Source organism: Epinephelus lanceolatus, chromosome 8 (genome assembly GCF_041903045.1).
Source record: "Epinephelus lanceolatus isolate andai-2023 chromosome 8, ASM4190304v1, whole genome shotgun sequence".
NCBI lineage: Eukaryota > Metazoa > Chordata > Actinopteri > Perciformes > Serranidae > Epinephelus > Epinephelus lanceolatus.
This window is the reverse complement of record NC_135741.1, coordinates 8,053,259-8,074,076: the sequence shown is the minus strand read 5'-3', so window position 1 is coordinate 8,074,076 and position 20,818 is coordinate 8,053,259. Positions and strand designations below refer to the sequence as shown.

At 39.4% G+C, this 20,818-nt stretch overlaps 1 protein-coding gene across 1 annotated transcript in view; it reads left to right on the top strand.

Moving 5' to 3' along the window:
- The first annotated feature begins 842 nt into the window (after positions 1–842).
- The window catches only part of LOC117258590 (uncharacterized), a 38,471-nt gene continuing 18,495 nt past the window's right edge, over positions 843–20,818 (top strand). Inside the window, exons 1-4 of the mRNA XM_078169794.1 lie at positions 843–1,138; positions 9,253–9,314; positions 13,852–14,073; positions 14,760–14,858. Coding sequence (XP_078025920.1) covers positions 1,006–1,138; positions 9,253–9,314; positions 13,852–14,073; positions 14,760–14,858 — 516 coding nt within the window. The 5' untranslated portion in view covers positions 843–1,005. The remainder of the gene's footprint in view (positions 1,139–9,252; positions 9,315–13,851; positions 14,074–14,759; positions 14,859–20,818) is intronic.

Genomic DNA, 20,818 nt, shown 5'->3' with positions numbered 1-20,818 from the left:
AATAAATGACCACCATCAGTACCCTCTGTTAAAAATCATTGGTTTAAAGGAGAAATTACGTCACTAAGTACGTTTACTCAAGTGCTCAGTATTTCCATTGAATGCTACTTTACACTTCTACTCCTGAACAATTCAGAGGCAAATGTGGTACTTTAGTTTGTTAACTTCAGTTACTTTGCCAATTCAGATTAATAATAATAAAAATAAATCAACAAACAAATTATAATGTATAATCATGAATAAATAATACTGTGATAATTTGTTGATCATGGTGAAATTAACAAGCTATCCAGCAGTATATAACGTAAAAACACATCTACCTATTACAACATTAAAGTGAACACATTAATGCTTCACATATTATAAACCAGTCATACAGCAGGTCTATGGATTTTTCTGTAATGGGCTATTTTGCACAATGAGTACCTTTATTTTTGGTACCTCAAGTATGGTAGGCCTACCTTTACTTTTGTTGTTGTTATTATTATTAATGCTACTATAGCTACTTTTACTCAAGTAAAATATTTGAGTACTTCTTCCTCCATTGGATATATTTTGGACAGAAAGCTAGGCTATATAACAAGGCATAACACCATATAACTGCTATTTAGGAGCACTATTAGAATATGAGACGTTCACGGTCACTTTAAATATTGAGTATAACGCAGACACGCTTTAAATGTGGCCTCGTGCATTGTGGTAAATGCAATAAATAGTAAAAGAAAGTGGAAAAACTAAGATTACAGCAGCTCCGGTTTAATGCAGAGACACTGTGGAAAAACTAAGATGCTGGTGCTTTTAAAGGGTTAACAGGAGGAGGCGCAGCAGCGGTCAGCTCGTCTGGGTGGAGTGAAGTTTACTACAACAAATTAGCCTGAAGAGGACTGCATCATGGCTGAGTGAAAAACACCCAGAGAAGTGAACCCATCTTTAAAGTAGAGGCTGGTCCAGGTCTACAGACAGACAGAGAGACAGACAGCGGGTACAGACAGACAGACAGCAGAGATGAGTGATGTGAGTGAAGAGTCGCTGCTGGATTATTTCTACTCCACCGGAGGCAGCTCAGGCAGAGTCAAAAATGCAGATATACTCAAGACATTTAAGCCCTTTATTGGCCACAGTGACTTGCAGTTACGTGGTAAGTAGCGAGTCGTTGCCTCATGGTTTCACATCGATGAAAATATTAACCGGAAAAATGGGGAAATGTGTGTATGTGTGTATGTGTGTGTGTGGTCGCGCTGCATCGGTACTGAGAGATGGCACAAATATCAATTCACCCCTGTTGTCATATTTAGACTAACATAATTCATTTTCATAACAGCAACATTCATCAGTCTGCTTTAACCAACAGCTTCCATTGTTCCTGTGTTGTAGAGCAGACATCTGGTTTGCATTAAAAGCCCCTCAAAGATCTACAGTTTCAGCAGGAATTGTGTCATTTCCTCCCTCAGGCCAGTTGGAGCTGCCTGGTAACTGAACACAGAACCATCACTGTGATACATGTCACCATGCAGGGTCACATGGAGGCCCTGTGGCTCCTCAGACACAACTGTGGCCCCTCAGCAACATGAGGAATAATAATATATTCACTATTCTCCACCATAGTAGAGATTATCTCAGTCATACTGTATTTGCTGTGTGGGTCTGTGCTGTTCCTCTCCACCCACTTACTGTACAGATATACTTACGCAACTGGTCTGAATCATTGCTTACACCAAAATTCCTCTCATATCTGGCTGCTGGAGATAAATGTTGCGGGAGTGGAGTTACGTGTGTACACCTAGTTATTCTATGGAGCCACATGGAGCTTTTTCCATTGACACTTCTTTTTTTTTAATATTTTAAAGATCCTATACCGTTGTTGTATGTCTGAAGTGATTCTTACATGCTTCAGTTGTACAAGTGTGCAGCCTATCCACCTTATTCCTGAGGGCACTACTGTCGAAATGATTATGGGCACAACTTCCTGAGAGATAGCGGAAGTAGTAGTAAGCTAGTTAGTCCCATAGACTGTCTGTGGTTAGTCCCAGTGGCTACTCTCGGTGGCTAACCGCCAACGCTGGTTCTTTTCCAAAGTAATTTGCCTTCAGTTTAGCAAATACTCGTACTCGTACTCGTACTCGTCGTCCTCCGCTTATACTGATTTACCTTTTAACAAATAGTCACCCAATTTCCTAATGTCTGTGACGACGAACAACCAGTCTGAGCTACATTTTTGTCTTCAGCAACTGTGTGTTGAACATGTAACCAGAACAAAAAGGGATTGTTCCTGTTGCCATGTTTACCATTGATATGAGAAATAAAACCACAAGTGTTTGGTGAGACATAGCGAAAAAGTATTAAATCAGAGAATGACACATGACAGGTCCGTCACTCAACGTCAGTACATGATATCCCTGTCTTTCCCCGTCTGACTTCATTCTCAACCTACATTAGCAAATACCTTGATATATGTATTTAGTCATTAGGGCTGAGAATGTCTTACTAATTTACCGCACTTCCTTTATATTGTATAAAAAAATTAATGCCAAAAGTTATTTCTTTTACCACTACTTTATATTACTATCACTGAAGTCTGCTGCTAAACTCAGCTTCATGTTTCACTCATAACAGTTTTTAATAAATCAGAAGTTAAAAAACCGTTAACACAGACGATCGCAGGGATTAGCTGGGAAACGTCACATTTATTCACTTTACATGGAGCTACAGTTAATACTGAATTATGTTAAATGTTTGCCAGATGTGTTAGTATCTTTTAATAAATCATTAGAAATCATAAATCATCTTTAGAAGGAGCAGATGTTTACCTTGAGCTAACTTGGGCCATGTTAAAGTTAACAGTATTTTAACGGAGCAAGGCGAGCTAACTGCTAGCATGCTCAGTTAAAAAGAAAAAAAATAACAATGCTTTGAGATGGCTGTCAGAGATGGCAGAGGTATGATCACATAATCCAGTTTGAGCTATAACAGTAGAGTACTGTAAACAAACTGTTACCATTGGAAATTGCTAGTTTCAGTTCAGCGCCGGAAGTTGCACCCATAATTCACGCAAGGTATCATGGGGGCTAGGAATAAGGTGGATACACCAAACTAAAAAAATGTTTTAACATTTCGTCAACTAAAATGTGCGACATACAGTACAGGCCAAAAGTTTGGACACACCTTCTCATTCAATGCGTTTTCTTTATTTTCATGACTATTTACATTGTAGATTCTCACTGAAGGCATCAAAACTATGAATGAACACATGTGGAGTTATGTACTTAACAAAAAAAGGTGAAATAACTGAAAACATGTTTTATATTCTAGTTTCTTCAAAATAGCCACCCTTTGCTCTGATTACTGCTTTGCACACTCTTGGCATTCTCTCCATGAGCTTCAAGAGGTAGTCACCTGAAATGGTTTTCCAACAGTCTTGAAGGAGTTCCCAGAGGTGTTTAGCACTTGTTGGCCCCTTTGCCTTCACTCTGCGGTCCAGCTCACCCCAAACCATCTCGATTGGGTTCAGGTCCGGTGACTGTGGAGGCCAGGTCATCTGCCGCAGCACTCCATCACTCTCCTTCTTGGTCAAATAGCCCTTACACAGCCTGGAGGTGTGTTTGGGGTCATTGTCCTGTTGAAAAATAAATGATCATCCAACTAAACACAAACCGGATGGGATGGCATGTCGCTGCAGGATGCTGTGGTAGCCATGCTGGTTCAGTGTGCCTTCAATTTTGAATAAATCCCCAACAGTGTCACCAGCAAAACACCCCCACACCATCACACCTCCTCCTCCATGCTTCACAGTGGGAACCAGGCATGTGGAATCCATCCCTTCACCTTTTCTGCGTCTCACAAAGACACGGCGGTTGGAACCAAAGATCTCAAATTTGGACTCATCAGACCAAAGCACAGATTTCCACTGGTCTAATGTCCATTCCTTGTGTTTCTTGGCCCAAACAAATCTCTTCTGCTTGTTGCCTCTCCTTAGCAGTGGTTTCCTAGCAGCTATTTGACCATGAAGGCCTGATTGGCGCAGTCTCCTCTTAACAGTTGTTCTAGAGATGGGTCTGCTGCTAGAACTCTGTGTGGCATTCATCTGGTCTCTGATCTGAGCTGCTGTTAACTTGTGATTTCTGAGGCTGGTGACTCGGATGAACTTATCCTCAGAAGCAGAGGTGACTCTTGGTCTTCCTTTCCTGGGTCGGTCCTCATGTGTGCCAGTTTCGTTGTAGCGCTTGATGGTTTTTGCGACTCCACTTGGGGACACATTTAAAGTTTTTGCAATTTTCCGGACTGACTGACCTTCATTTCTTAAAGTAATGATGGCCACTCGTTTTTCTTTAGTTAGCTGATTGGTTCTTGCCATAATATGAATTTTAACAGTTGTCCAATAGGGCTGTCGGCTGTGTATTAACCTGACTTCTGCACAACACAACTGATGGTCCCAACCCCATTGATAAAGCAAGAAATTCCACTAATTAACCCTGATAAGGCACACCTGTGAAGTGGAAACCATTTCAGGTGACTACCTCTTGAAGCTCATCGAGAGAATGCCAAGAGTGTGCAAAGCAGTAATCAGAGCAAAGGGTGGCTATTTTGAAGAAACTAGAATATAAAACATGTTTTCAGTTATTTCACCTTTTTTTGTTAAGTACATAACTCCACATGTGTTCATTCATAGTTTTGATGCCTTCAGTGAGAATCTACAATGTAAATAGTCATGAAAATAAAGAAAACGCATTGAATGAGAAGGTGTGTCCAAACTTTTGGCCTGTACTGTACGTCTACAGCCTGGCACCTTTTCCTCTAAATTATTACGTAGATTATAAGATTGTAACACAGATGTAAGAGAATTATAATGTTGTAGTTTGTTAACGTGGAGCCAGTTTGATGTACTTTGTAAACAACTGTGTAGATTAGTAGCCTACTGCATCATATCATACATCATGTGGGTTTTTTGTATTTAAAAAGTAGGCTAACTAAAGTCCCCAAATAATATTGTGGATACAGAGTATAAAGTAGCAGAAAATGGAAATAATTGAGTACAGTACAAGTAGGCCTATGTCAAAATTCCACTTACAGTAGGCTACTTGAGTAAAAGTACTTTCCACCAATGCCTCAAATAATTACTATCAGCTCCACCTTAAATCTGCACTATATAACTTTTAAAAGAAGACATAACACATTCTTGTTCTGTCGTTTGAAGTCTAATGGTTTTTTTGAATCTCTTAGATGCCTGAAATAAGGTCTGTGGTTAACGCAAGCTTAAGAGTCACGTTTTGTTCTACAACATAAAATACGCGGGTAAAACCTGAAGACTTCGTTCATCTTAAAAAAGGAAGTTGCTAACAAGTTTTCAAGCAAAAAAGCCAACATGTTTGATAGCTACAGGTTATCCCACTGCTTTTACTTGTTCTTACATTACAGAATATTTTGGGTTTTGGACTGGGAGTCAAACAAGACAAATGTCCCCTTGGAATCTATTATTACTATTCACCACTTTCTGATGTTTTATACACCAAATAATAAACCAGAAACCAGAAAAATCTATTATATAAATAACAGTTATTTGCAGAGCTAATGCTAGCAGACTTTAGATAGCCTAGGTTAGCTTGATATTGCTGTGTAGGCTAACTGAGTGATTTTGATGGCCAAGTTTGCTAACTTTTCTCTTCTTTTCACATATTTGAACATGTCACACATAACCATTTTAATGATTTAACACAAAAATAAATCAAAAGTAAACACTTGGACCTAAACCAGGAGTAGCTAAAGTTAGCTAACATTAGCTAATGTTAGCCACCAGAAGCTATTGGTCACACCAGGCCAGGTAAGGCTATAGCAGCATGTATTAGCTCAGCAGTACTGCAATTTACTCCTTATAAATTCAACTTTTTAAAATTTGTACCAGGAATTCTGTGTTATTTATTGCTTTAAAGGTTACACAGTCCAGAGGGATAGACAGGATTTATTGCGGGGCCCCAGGAATGACTTCTAAAATGCGGATATGAGTTAGCATTTTAGCACTTCCGGTTCCCTTGTCTCAAAGTCAATGGGTTTTTTGACTGTGTTTTTGTTAGATGCCTGAGTTAAGGTTTGTGATTAACACAAGCTTAAGAAATGTTCACATTTTGTTCTACGACAGAATATCTGCAGTTTGATTGCAAAACATTCTCACCCCAGAAGACAAATAACGAGCTTGTAATGATCCATTATCTATCATTTAACAGTGTCCTCTCCCTTTGGCACTGCCTGACACACAAACATGTTTTAACCTCCCTAAATGATTATCCAGAGTGACCTTGTATTGCTGCTGCCAGCATGTTCTGTCCAGATGCTATGTCAGCACTGCAGTTGTTGACAGAGGTTTAGAGAGCTGCCTTGATACTCTGCCATCTGACATGTCTGTCCAATTAGAAAAGTGCTTCCCAGACGTTTGAAGTCTGTCATAGCATGTGGTTGCAGATTTCCATGTCGTAATTGTGATGATAGTGTTTTAATCATAATTAAGTCCACATGCATGGCTGGATGTAGACCTCTAATGGGGTTGCTTTTTCATCACATCGGAAAACTGGGGCATGGTGGGAAATGTGGCAGTGCAGGGGGAGGGGGTGCATGCACATGTGCACGTTTGCATGAGGTGCTTGTTTGTGCAGACCTTTGGCTAATAGATAACTAGCATGTTAACTGTGTTACTCACTTTGGTGAGCAAGGAATTCTTTTGTTGAGACAGATGTAAGTGGCTGCTTCCTTTGGATTTCCTGTTGTTGTTGAGCGGTGCAACTATCTCATTACGAATGGTCTTTCCGTCCACAGCAGGAAAAGGAAACACTTCAATTGTCCAGAGCTGCATGCCCATATACACCTAAGCATGAATGGAATATCTGCGCCTGGAAAAATTCCTTGCTTGTGTAGCCGACCTGGCTGCTCTTAATCACACAGTCTGTACACATCTGCTCACTGCTGTAAACAAAGGAGAATAGCTTTATCTGATGAGGTCTATCAGCTTGTCAGCTGTAGTTTGTTTGGTTCCCACAGGAAAGATTTACTCAGTGACTCAGGGTGTTGCCTTTGGGAATGCACTGTGATCTGTTTGGATCTTTGCAGGAGGGGAACATCTTTCCTCTCTATCTTGTCAGTGACACAACTGATAGTTTGCAATGTGAGCTGCGTCTACAGTAGCTTAGTCAGCTAGACGTATACTGCAGGAAGGAGCAGTCCTCCTTCCTCTTACCACCTCAAAACATAAATCAGCAACTCATCCTGCAGACTGAAGCTCACAAACCACACATCAATTGTAAACAGACACCATTACATTATAGCTGTATCTCTTTCTGGAAATACTTAAAGGGACAGTTCAGACGTTTTGAAGTGGGGCTGTATGTGGTACTTATCTATAGACAGTACATACAGTAGTCAGTTGGCACGCCCCAGAAGAAACAGGCAGGAGTCTGACGTGGAAACTAAACAACGTGAAAGGGGACAGCAACAACATGTATTTTAGAAACCTGGAAAAATCATTATCAGTTTAAGTGTCACTGCTTTACTTTACTTTTCATTCAAACAGCCTGTTTCAACAGAGAAGATATCAATGTCCTCAGTTTCCCATCTATGCTCTCATCAAATCCACCAGACTCCATTGACAGAAACAGTAATTTTAGCTCGCTGAACACAGGAGCTGCTGGTCTACTGCTGCCTCGATCAGTTAGGTACCTTGTGTTACTGTGTGATTTTGGTGTATCCAAACTAACTCCTTTCAGTGCCAAAGTCACACAATAAAACAAACAAATCAATAGTTTAAGGCAGCGGCAGACCAGCAGCTCCTGTGTTCAGCAATGTTAAATCACTGTTTTTCTCAATGGAGTCTGGCTTTAAAGAGGACAATAAAACGTCTTCCTTTTTCAGTTGGAAATCGCTGTCTGATGGCATGGTAAAGTGTTAAAAATATTGTATGCAATATTGAGAATATTTTTACCACACTATTGTGCTGTCAGACAGTGATTTCCAACTGGAAGAGGAAGCTATTATATTGCTCTCTGTAAAGCCAGATTCCATTGAGAAAAATGGTGTTTTATCATCACTGAATACAGGAGCTGCAGGTCTGCCGCTGCCTTTAACACTTGATTTGTTTGAGTTTTTGTGTGACTTCGGCATTGAAAAGAGTAAGTTTGGATTCACCGAACAGTAACATGAACTATCTAACTGATAGAGGCAGCAGTAGACCAGCAGCTCCCAATGAGCTAGAATGACTTTTTTGTCAATGGAGTCTGGTGGCTTTTCACGTTGTCTACAGGTCCTTAAAAAATCTTAATGTTTTGGATTCAGTGTTACAACAATAAGGCCTTAAAAGTCATTAAATGGTCTTAAATTTGAATTTGTGATGTCTTTACTAAGACAAACATTTTATCTAATTTCATTTATCCATTTTTTAATTTCTTTTTTGTGTAAATGAGTGAAGCATGTCTATGTTAAAGTCTACATTCTAATGTTACAAATCATTACAAAAAATATAATACTGTCATTTTACTTCATACTTGCAATTACCTGTTAGCAAAATGTAGATTGACTTAACTCACTCTAATAATCGTATTCCTACATAACACTTACCTTTGCACAAGACCACATATACGACTTACCTGCAGTGCTTACCTGCAATCCTTAAATAAGTAGAGCATGATTTGTCCAAAAATCTGTCCTAAATTTGGTTAAAAGGTGTCTTGAACGGGTCTTAAAAAGATGGAGAGCATAGATGGAGAGCTTAAGGCATTAGTATCTTCCCCATTGAAACAGGCTGTCTGACAGAAAGGTAAAGTGGTGAAAAAACTCTCAACATAGCATAAACTTAAACTGTTATTGATTTTTTTAGGTGAGTTAAATAGGTTTTGTTGCAGCCCTTGTCCATAGCAGTGCACTGCTAAGCTTCCATGTGGGACTCCAGCCTGCTTCTCCAAACTGGGAACATGCTGACTGACATCTTCTCTATGTAATACACTCACTATGGATAAGTACCCCATAAAACCCCATTTCAAAAACCTAAACTGACCCTTTAATGTGTGGATATTAAATCAAACTCAATTGAAGCTCATTTTATTCCCACATAAAATTTCTGTCATCCAAACAAAAACCATTAAGCTGAGTTTGTGCGATTTCTTTGTGCCCTCATTTGACATTTCTGGATGCTGGAACCACTTGTGTTTTACTGAATGAGAGAAATTAGGAGCTATATTTAGTCCTCAGTTTTTCACATCAAATGTTTTTCCCCTGCAGCTAAATACAGAGAGGAATTCAAGCTCATCATCGACCGAATCGCTGTGGTGAAGTCAGAGAATGTGAGTAAACTATTCAAATATTTTTTACCATTTGTGGAAAAAGGCTCCGCTCCCATGTATTCTGTATTCATACAGTACAGGCCAAAAGTTTGGACACACCTTCTCATTCAATGCGTTTTCTTTATTTTCATGACTATTTACATTGTAGATTCTCACTGAAGGCATCAAAACTATGAATGAACACATGTGGAGTTATGTACTAAACAAAAAAAGGTGAAATAACTGAAAACATGTTTTATATTCTAGTTTCTTCAAAATAGCCACCCTTTGCTCTGATTACTGCTTTGCACACTCTTGGCATTCTCTCCATGAGCTTCAAGAGGTAGTCACCTGAAATGGTTTTCCAACAGTCTTGAAGGAGTTCCCAGAGGTGTTTAGCACTTGTTGGCCCCTTTGCCTTCACTCTGCGGTCCAGCTCACCCCAAACCATCTCGATTGGGTTCAGGTCCGGTGACTGTGGAGGCCAGGTCATCTGCCGCAGCACTCCATCACTCTCCTTCTTGGTCAAATAGCCCTTACACAGCCTGGAGGTGTGTTTGGGGTCATTGTCCTGTTGAAAAATAAATGATCGTCCAACTAAACGCAAACCGGATGGGATGGCATGTCGCTGCAGGATGCTGTGGTAGCCATGCTGGTTCAGTGTGCCTTCAATTTTGAATAAATCCCCAACAGTGTCACCAGCAAAACACCCCCACACCATCACACCTCCTCCTCCATGCTTCACAGTGGGAACCAGGCATGTGGAATCCATCCGTTCACCTTTTCTGCGTCTCACAAAGACACGGCGGTTGGAACCAAAGATCTCAAATTTGGACTCATCAGACCAAAGCACAGATTTCCACTGGTCTAATGTCCATTCCTTGTGTTTCTTGGCCCAAACAAATCTCTTCTGCTTGTTGCCTCTCCTTAGCAGTGGTTTCCTAGCAGCTATTTGACCATGAAGGCCTGATTGGCGCAGTCTCCTCTTAACAGTTGTTCTAGAGATGGGTCTGCTGCTAGAACTCTGTGTGGCATTCATCTGGTCTCTGATCTGAGCTGCTGTTAACTTGCGATTTCTGAGGCTGGTGACTCGGATGAACTTATCCTCAGAAGCAGAGGTGACTCTTGGTCTTCCTTTCCTGGGTCGGTCCGCTTGATGGTTTTTGCGACTCCACTTGGGGACACATTTAAAGTTTTTGCAATTTTCCGGACTGACTGACCTTCATTTCTTAAAGTAATGATGGCCAATCGTTTTTCTTTAGTTAGCTGATTGGTTCTTGCCATAATATGAATTTTAACAGTTGTCCAATAGGGCTGTCGGCTGTGTATTAACCTGACTTCTGCACAACACAACTGATGGTCCCAGCCCCATTGATAAAGCAAGAAATTCCACTAATTAACCCTGATAAGGCACACCTGTGAAGTGGAAACCATTTCAGGTGACTACCTCTTGAAGCTCATCGAGAGTGTGTAAAGCAGTAATCAGAGCAAAGGGTGGCTATTTTGAAGAAACTAGAATATAAAACATGTTTTCAGTTATTTCACCTTTTTTTGTTAAGTACATAACTCCACATGTGTTCATTCATAGTTTTGATGCCTTCAGTGAGAATCTACAATGTAAATAGTCATGAAAATAAAGAAAACGCATTGAATGAGAAGGTGTGTCCAAACTTTTGGCCTGTACTGTATGTCAACACTGCGGCATGAACAGTCACATATATCACTGCTAATAAATGTTCCAGTGAGGTATCATGACTTAACAAGCAGTTTCGAATCTTTGTTTTTCTGTTTTTACAGAACTGTTTGTACCCACTGGTTTCCCCCAGGGGACTGAAACTGCAGTCTTCATTTTCCTTGAAACTATTTTTATGATCTCTTTTCACATGTTGACAAAATTAATGATGCTTGTTCCATTGAAGGTTTAAACTGGTCCTGCCACAGTTTATGTGCAGAGTGACTAAGCTCTCTTGTGACCTGATCCCTGAATAATTGGGTTCAAATGGCAGTAGAGATGTGATGAGATAAAATAAACCTGTATTAATCCACAGAGGGAAATTTAGGTGTCATAGCAGCAATGAGAACGAAACACAAAGAGTAAGAGTACAGAGCCAAACTGAGATAAGAATAAAAAAATAAGTACAAATTAAACAAAAAGATAAAGTAAGGTAGAACAATGAGGAGTTAGCCTCAGATATCTGCACTGGTCGGGGAATGAACATATGCGCAGTCTGTCAATAGTCTAATTGTATCTGTCAAACAGTCTGTCAGTAGGTATGAATATATATGTAGGAAAATTAATTAGGGATGCATAATATTGTTTTTTTTGCCAATATCTGATATGCTGATATGTAACAACTCAATTGGCCGATAACTGATACCGATATCGATCAATCCACTTTCTTTCCTACCTAATTTTAATGATTATCAAGTCTCTTCTATAGTGGAATTAACATCATGTTATGCGTGCATACTCTTATCATGATTTATTCATTATACAAAATATGTAAAAGCATGTTGGCCGATTCTGATATTTCATTTTAAAGCCAATATCGGTCGATACCAATGGCGTGCTGATATTATTGTGCATCCCCAAAATAAATGAATTAATATGAGTCTATGTGCAAGTGATCCATAGTGATCTTTATGTTAAAAAATAGTCGCGTCTGGTATATTTTGTAACAAAAAAAGTTAAATTACCTTCTTTAAAATTCTCTTCCTTCCCTTCCATTACAAAAAAACGTTAAGAATATCCACAGATGTAAATATTGTCCATTTAAAAGTTTAACTACAAGACATAAAACGACTCCTACTTCACTGAAAAGTCCATATCTGTGTGCTGAAGGCTTCAAATTTCCACATCAGCTGTGTATTCGACAGAGTCTGACTTCCAAAACAGCCAAAATACACATCTTAAACTTGTACATGAGAGCACAGGGACACTTTTCCCCTTCAGCAAATGCATGTGGAAACATGTCAAACTGCACATACATCATTCTGCACAGTGACGGTCAAACATCCAAGTGAAGCAACAATCAGCAAAACACATTTCTGAGTAGAGGTAGACTTTAGAAACACACAGTGTCTAGTTACATCCAGGTGTGAACAGTCACACTGCAGCTATTCGGCTATTTACACCCATCCCTATGATGCGTTTCTGTGGATCCCAATGCGTGCGGTGATTGGCTAGTGCTCATCATGCTGAAGCATAAAGGTCAGAAGCAGTTAGGATTGGACAAAGAGGTCGTGGCTAGGGCTAGCTGAGGTTAAAATGAAGCAGCCTGTGAACACTGACTGTGCAGGTCAATAATAATAATAATAATAATAATAATAATAATAATAATACATTTTATTTGTAACACGCTTTACATTATAAAATAATCTCAAAGGTCACACATATATACACATGCACACGTGTGTAGACATGTACACACAGAAACAAACACACACAGACCACATACTTAAATAACAGTCATTGTTAATTTCAAATTAGCCATGGTTAGAAACCTGTATGCATTTCATCTACTATGTATTTTACATATGAAGCAATGTCCTTGTCAAATAACAAGTAAATAAATCTCAAATATTCTCTGAGCATGAAGTGGTGCATTTATGATAAAAAAAATGTAGAAATGTACTGCCATAATGTCAGATGTCATAGTGTAAAGAGCGACACAGAGGACGTAAGATGTGGTCGAAGCACAGGACTTTCATGCAGGAAACATGGGTCACCTTTGTCTTGTTATTTTTATACTTAGTTAACTTATTACTTCATGTATAAAGCTGCTGAATGCACACTGGGTACATACACTCAAGCAGAAAAGCTGCATAGACCCGTTTGAGTTAACGTCATATTTTAACATTGCTAGGGCCCCCAGGAATATACACTCGCCACCATTTTATTACCTGTTCAACTGCTCATTAATGCAAATAGCTAATCTGCTCACAATGTGGCAGAAACTCAATGCATTTAGGCTGCAGACATGGTCAAGACGACCTGCTGAAGTTCAAACCGAGCATCAGAATGGGAAAGAAAGGCATTTTAAGTGACTTTGAACGTGGCATGGTTGTTGGTGCCAGACATTTAAACACCACAGCCTACCTGAGTATTGTTGCTGACCGTGTCCATCCCTTTATGACCACAGTGTACCCATCTTCTGATGGCTACTTCCAGCAGGATAACGCACCATGTCACAAAGCTCAAATCATCTCAAACTGGTTTCTTGAACATGACAATGAGTTCACTGTACTCCAGCGGCCTCCACAGTCACCAGATCTCAGTCCAATAGAGCACCTTTGGGATGTGGTGGAACGGGAGATTCTCATCATGGATGTGCAGCCGACAAATCTGCAGCAACTGTGTGATGTCATAATGTCAATATGGACCAAAATCTCTGAGGAATGTTTCCAGCACCTTGTTGAATCTATGACACCAAGAATTGAGGCAGGTCTGAAGGCAAAAGGGGTCCAACCTGGTACTAACAAGGTGTACTTAATAAAGTGGCTGCTGAGTGTACGTGCAGGTGTAAATAGCGGTGCTAACTGACTGTCTTTGTCACAGGGGGAGAAGTATCTTGTCCTGAAGAAGAAATACAGGCAAATGCTGAATGAGCGAGACACCAAACATCTCGGGATAGACAGGGACGTACAGAGAAGTTCGAGCCCTGCCAGAGCTCAGGCTACTGCACAGTGGGACACGACGGACGCCTCGACGACTTCTCCTCAACAGAAGGAACAACAGGATGAGCCGATGTCATGTGGAGAGCCAGACGGTGCTGCAGAGGTGAATTTAAAGTCAGCTCTCTGTGTATAAAAACAAACTGTGTTATGAGCCGGTGTGATTCAGCAACAACTCTGGCTGCTACAATGCGACTCGCTGTGCTATCTCTCCAGCACGCAGTGTTTAGTCTTCATGTGAATGACACATTTATTTCTAAAGAAAGCCATCTTTGTGTCCACTTCCTTTTCTCCGTACTACCATGTGTCAGCATTTAATGACGGTTTACACAGAGGAAGACTGTACAACAGAATAAGTAAGCCACTATGAGACTAAAGGGAAGGTCAAAGGGTTTGTCTTTACATAAAGGACAGCACCATTTAAAACTAATGCATAGACGCAGCACTAAACTCTTGTGAAAATAAACACTGTGTGCCCGTTAATGCACAATAATCCTCTGGAAGTACTTTTACATATTGTTCCTGCAATAAACTTGAGCGTGTAATCATAGATTTGAAGGATTAAATGTATTTTATGCTGTTGGTTTTAATGTCCCGGCACATGAATTGTTCAAACAGGCACTAAAACAAACATTTATCCACACCCAGATGGTGCAGGGAAAAAACACAGCAAGCAAATTGCTGTTTGTTATCCTCAGCCAGCACTGACACAGCTGAACGTTTGGCCTCAGATCAGACATGTGGATCAGAGAAAGTCTGAGTTTATGGCACATTGTGTCTGTACTCCTGTAGGACCAGCACGCTGTACTGCAGCCTCCTGCCATCCAAACACAGGAACCCTCGGCTCAAAGCAACGGGGACGATGAGCTGGACAAAGACTCTGGGTCAAAGGTGACTGATTGAGAGGCAGTGACTGAATATTGGGCTGTTACTGTTGGCACAGAGTGACCACTGTTGCTTTTTGCCCCCTTGCATACTGTTAATTCTGCATACTGCCACTTACTGTTACTGATGGTACCAGCGATTGCATTTCAGTCTGATGTAAGATCAGATCAATTATTTTCTGGCTTAACAAGGCCGCAAAGAGGCAAACATGTGATGCTGCTCTGTCGCTTTCTCAGGAGCAATATCTGGTTTAGACTATAGCTGAAACAACAAGTCGATCAGTTTATCCACAAAAAGCTTTAGCACAATTTTGGTTATCAATTAAGTCATTTCCTAAGCCAAAATTTAGACAGTAAACTAGTTCAACACCTTTAAAATGTTAATATTTCTGATTTTGTTACCCTTTAATAATAGTTAATAGAATATATTTGGCTCTGGGACAAATTAGTGTTGAAAGACATCACCTTGGACATCCAATTATGACTGGATTTGGACAAAATAATTGGCAGATATATCGATCAGGATAATAACTGAAGGTTGCAGCCCTAGTCCAGTTTAGCTAGACAGGTCTAAACGATGTTAGACTTGTGCTCGGTAATAGTCCAGCCATAGTGCAGACATAGAGACAGCAGGTTGGCCTAAAAAAAAGGTCCTTGTACTCCAGGGAACACTTGGAAAGACGGACTAGTAGTTCAGTTAATTAAAAAAAAAAAAGAAGAAGAAATTGTTATTTGGTAAAACAAATATATCCACATGTGGACACACAAACATGCAAGTGGAAAGCAAATTACTGAGGCTGATCTTAAGCGTATTTATCCTCACAATAACTACTAAATTACAAGCTACGATGAGACAACTGCACCTTCCACCAACCTGGGGACTTATCAAGCAGGGAGAAACAGTTGTCATAGAAAGCTAAATGGAATGGATGTATGTATGGTTTAAATGTCCAGCATCTGCAATTCCATGTCATATGAGTATGGATACAAATTTGGCCAAAGCTACCGAGACAAAAAGGCAAAGCAAAAACAATTCTGGGCCATCTGTGTCTCATATGAAAAAAGTATTGTAACAACATTCAGTTAATAGTGTTGAGTAACATCAACTTTAAAATCCTTTCAGAAGAAAAACATTTGGAACGTGATGATGATGTCGATGGAGCGGTGCTCGAGGTTATGAGACAGGAATCTGGTGGAACGTCAAACAAACAATCTACTGTAATAAATGCTAGAATTTTATTATCTTCTTTATCATTTTATTTTATTTTATTTTATTTTATTTTACCTAAAAGGCCGTGAAACACCGTTGAGACCATCAGACAGGATAGCTGTGGTGACTAATATTAAAATTAACATTTACAGAAAATATGATAAATATAAAAAATATGTACCACACAAAGGTGTTGAATTAGCCTGATACAATATTTTATCTTTACATTTTCAAATGTAGACGTCAGATCTCAGGCCTAATACAGATTTATTTTACTGTTACTGAAGCCATATACTTCACCATTAACACTGTTTTAATTTTTTATTTTTATTTAAAACATTTTCTGTGTTAAAATGGTAAACTAGTTGTATAAACATAAACTCACTCATTGTCACCATTTCGATTTAAATTTAAAAGTTGTCATAATTAATGTCTTCTAATTCTGAAATTTTTAAATTTAATTTCACCGTATGTACTCAGAGGAAGGACACAACTTGGACTTACACAGAATTTGTGAGTTTTTAAAATTAATTGTTTACTCATTGAAACCTGAAGCGACATCACTTTTCTTGTCCTACTCTCAGACACTGTTTGCAAGTATTTTAACCTTTAAACTCTGAGGAAATTGGTGTGATTTCTTTCAGAAAGATGTGAACAAAGGCAATGAGCAACTTGGTGAGAAATGTCCCACATATTGCAAATAAATATTATATTTAGAAAATTATTTAAAAAGGGAAAAAAGCTAGGGAAAAAACATAGATTTTTTATTATAAGTAGATTTTAAATTATGTAACAGAATTTTAATAATATAATAATAAGAATTTTTAAATGCTCTTTACGGGTTATTTCCTTGTATGTTTGTTTTTAATTTTATTTTTAATTTTTTTAATTTTATTTTTGTTACCAATTTTCTTGTTTTTCATTTGATCTTTTTAATAATTTCTTGCTAATTTTTTGGTCATTTCTTCTAGCTCATTGCCTTCTTCTCATGTTTTTAAAAGAAATCAAGCCAACTTGCTCAGGTTTCAAAGGGTTAACACAGTTTAATGTCCAGGTCAGTGCTTACACTCGAGTGGTTCCTCCTTCGCCCACCAGGTGGTGCTGAGTTAATTACCTGGATTTGTCCCTGACAGTGTGTAGAGTCTGAGTGGGAGGAGGACACGCTGGGGGAGAATCTGCATTTAAATGAAGCTCTCTGTTATTATGTTAAGCAGCAACATGTTGGAACTCATTAGAAAGATAATAATCATTTGTGCCCATTAAAGAGATTCATCCCAGAGAAAGAAACGAGGCTCGCCTTGATGGCCGACACAATAGGCTGATGAAATATGTTGAAGTGTGTTAATACAGCACCAGCAATCAGATTAAGTGTGTTTGCTCAAGGTATTAGTCACACCATTGAACTTTGTGTTTAGGACACACAGTGTTGAAAGTTGTTTCACATTACAGAAGCTACCTGGCTGGTTTCATACACTATTCTTAATCTCAACACCTGAGGCTGTATAAGCCTGTCTGCTGGTTACTATCATGCCTGGAGATGTCCTCTATAATATCATGCTCCAAATGCAGGACGGCTCTTTGGAACAGAAAAACTCTGGTTCCTTTGAGTTTAGAGAAGAGCAGCTGTGGTCAGCTTAAATTACATTGGACTTCAATTAGAGCTCAACCAATGCATATATCTGTATCAGCAAGTTAGTACAAATAAATTGCAGTACATACATTCCAAAGACATTTTTAAAGGGACAGTTCACCCCAAAATCTTTTTTTGCATCTTACCTGTAGTGCTATTTATCAGTCTAGATTTTCTTGGTGTGAGTTGCAGAGTGTTGGGGATATCAGCTGTAGAGATGTCTGTCTTTTGTCCAATATATTGGAACTAGATGGCACTCAGCTTGTGGTGCTCAAAGCGCCAAAAACATACATTTGAAAACCTCAACAGCAATGTCTCTTTGCAGAAATCATAACCTGGTTAGTCAAGATAATCCACGGACCTTGTTGTGAGCAGTTTCATGTAGGAACTATTTTCTTTGTACAGAACTACACCTGCCAACTGTATCACTAAGGAGAAGGAAGCACGTGAGGCTCGTGCTTGTGACAGTGCAGGATGTAAAAACTATAAGAATAATAAACCTTACTTATAAAGTGCTTTTCAAAAAGTTGCAAAGTGGTTGATAAGGTTGATTCTGGATTTAAAACAATGCCAGATTCAAGAAAATAAAACGAGGCAATTTTTAGAAAATACAAAGAACATCAAAGATAAAATAGCATCACTGAAGCAGAGTTGGCAACTAATTGCCCTGTAGATTGCACTGAGGTACAACAAATAAAACAATGAGAGTACTACAAAATAGATTAAAACAATAACTGATGACAACAAAAGATAAAAACAATAAAGAATAATCAGATGAGACATATATAAAACAAACAGTGTGCTGAAATAATAAAAGGCTTTTTTGAACAGAAAAGTTTAAAGAAGAGATTTAAAAGATGTCACTGATTCGGCAAGCCTCAGATCCCGTCCTCCTCAGCTGAGCTGTAACGTGAGCTAGCTCAGTGATGCTAGGTGAGCTAGCAGTAAATGCATGGATGGATTACTGAATGGGCCAACTAATCACAGGCCCCGGGGCCCAAAGTGTAAGGGGCCCCCTGGCCTTTATCTGCAAAACGTCCCTCAAATTATCAACCAGGAAGAGACTCAATATTACTACAAAGAGACATAAAAAGACAACAAAGAGATACAAAGGGACACAAAACCCCTATTGAAAGGGGTAAAGCAACCGCAAAGAGATACAAAACCACAAAAAGATGGATAACAACTAAAGTAAGATGTGAAACAACAACAAAAACAGAGGCAATAGAGCTCGTAAGTCACGCCCCTTTCGGTAGACCCCCATCGGACCTCTAGGCTCGGAAAATATGAATGGGAGTCAATGGAGAGAAAATTATTATTTTCTGGTCCCAGTCATTAAATGCCTTGGATTACACAAATGTTTTGTGTGGGTCTAAATAATATTTTTTCATGTTAAGAGTTTGACAGTTTATTGTATGATTCTTCAGTTAAAGCCTGTGGAAACAACGTAATTAGAAAGACTACATGTCACCTATGTGACGTCACGTCATCACACTTTCCCTCCACTTCTCAACTCACAGTGCTGCTGCTGCGTCTTCTGCCACGATCTACGGAGCCATCAGATCACCGAACATCTCCCCACTGGCGTAGCTGAAACTTTCCACATGTCCAGACTTGTAGTGGTTTTTCGCCACACTTAAGGCTTTTGTCCTCTCCTTGGAAGAAGGCGGTGAAGTGTACCAGAGACACAGCCATGTTCCGAGTGCGAGTAGTGACGTATATCATACGCGTCGAGAGCAGCGAAGAGCTGTAGTCCACAAAGCGCTCTCACACAAAACCTAACAGTATCAAACTTCTTCCCACTAAATTGTAGCCTTCTTTGCATGAAAAAATATATTAAAAATTCACAAACAACATATGTGAAATTCATGGCACAATTCAAACGGGACCAGAAAATAATTTTCATCTAGCCACTGAAATACATTATGAGAAATCGATTTTTAAGGTCCCATGTACCGGAAACGGAAACACGCAACTTACGAGCTCTATACCATCACAAACTCTATGTATCTTGCTCCTGTGTAGGAGAGATAGTGGGGCCTTTGGCATATCTGTACCCAGAAGCCCACGGTCCCATATCAGCCCATGAGCAGATGCAGTGATGATACAGTTGGCAGGTGTGGTATAAAAGTGAAAATATGTATTTTTGATTTTGGAGTGAACTGTTCCTTTAACTATCATCTGGTCCAAACCTAAATTCACTTATAATGCTGCTTTAAGATTATGTCCAAACACAGTCTGACATTCCCACCAGCCTCATGCTTACATGTGCTAATAGCAAGTATTAGCATGCTTACAAGTTCAAGTTCTATTAAACTCAAGTTCGTTTAACCCTTAAGTTTGTATGTTTGGGCAGGTGTGAACACAGCAATTGCACTCGAGTGCGCACTAAAAGAGCAGGTACAGGTTCCGACCTGGATCTGAACCAACTGCAGTCACATGACACATTGTTTGGGTTAAACATGAGCATGTTACAGTCCTGGAGGATTATTAATGTGCACCTCCTCCTGTACTGCCTTAATATGCACATTCAGCACATCCAGTGCATCAAAACATTGTTTTCTAGTTGGAGCCGCGCCTCGTTTTCAAACTGTATGGTTTGACTAAAATGAACAATGACAGCAATATAGTCCACGATGAGCAGCGCTAAAATCAACCTGCGTAGTTTTCCCTCCATTGTGACATTAGAAAGTGTCACATTCACATTTTAGCATGCTGACGTCGCATTTAGCTCAGTACAGCCTCACAGAGCTGCTAGATTCGCTGCAGACTCTTGTTTAATAATGCAACATTATTAAGTTGACTTTATAGTGTAAGGAACATGTGAGTGAAAGAACCCTGTGTGAAACGTCAGTAGTGAAGTCTTTCTTCTTGTGGTCAGCTGAGGCCCCCTCCTCACTTCAAAGACTCTCTTCAAATTCATTTTGGTTGTTATTAAAGTATAGTTTCACTTCACTCTACTGTGACTCCACAGGCTCCACAATGTCCAACCGCGGGCTGTAACGATTAGTCACTCAATAAGTCCACTGAGAAATTTAGTCACCAGCTGTTGTGGTAATTGATTAATGGAATAAAAAGGCCAAACATTTGTTGGTTCTCTGTTTTATATAATTATAATTTAATCTTT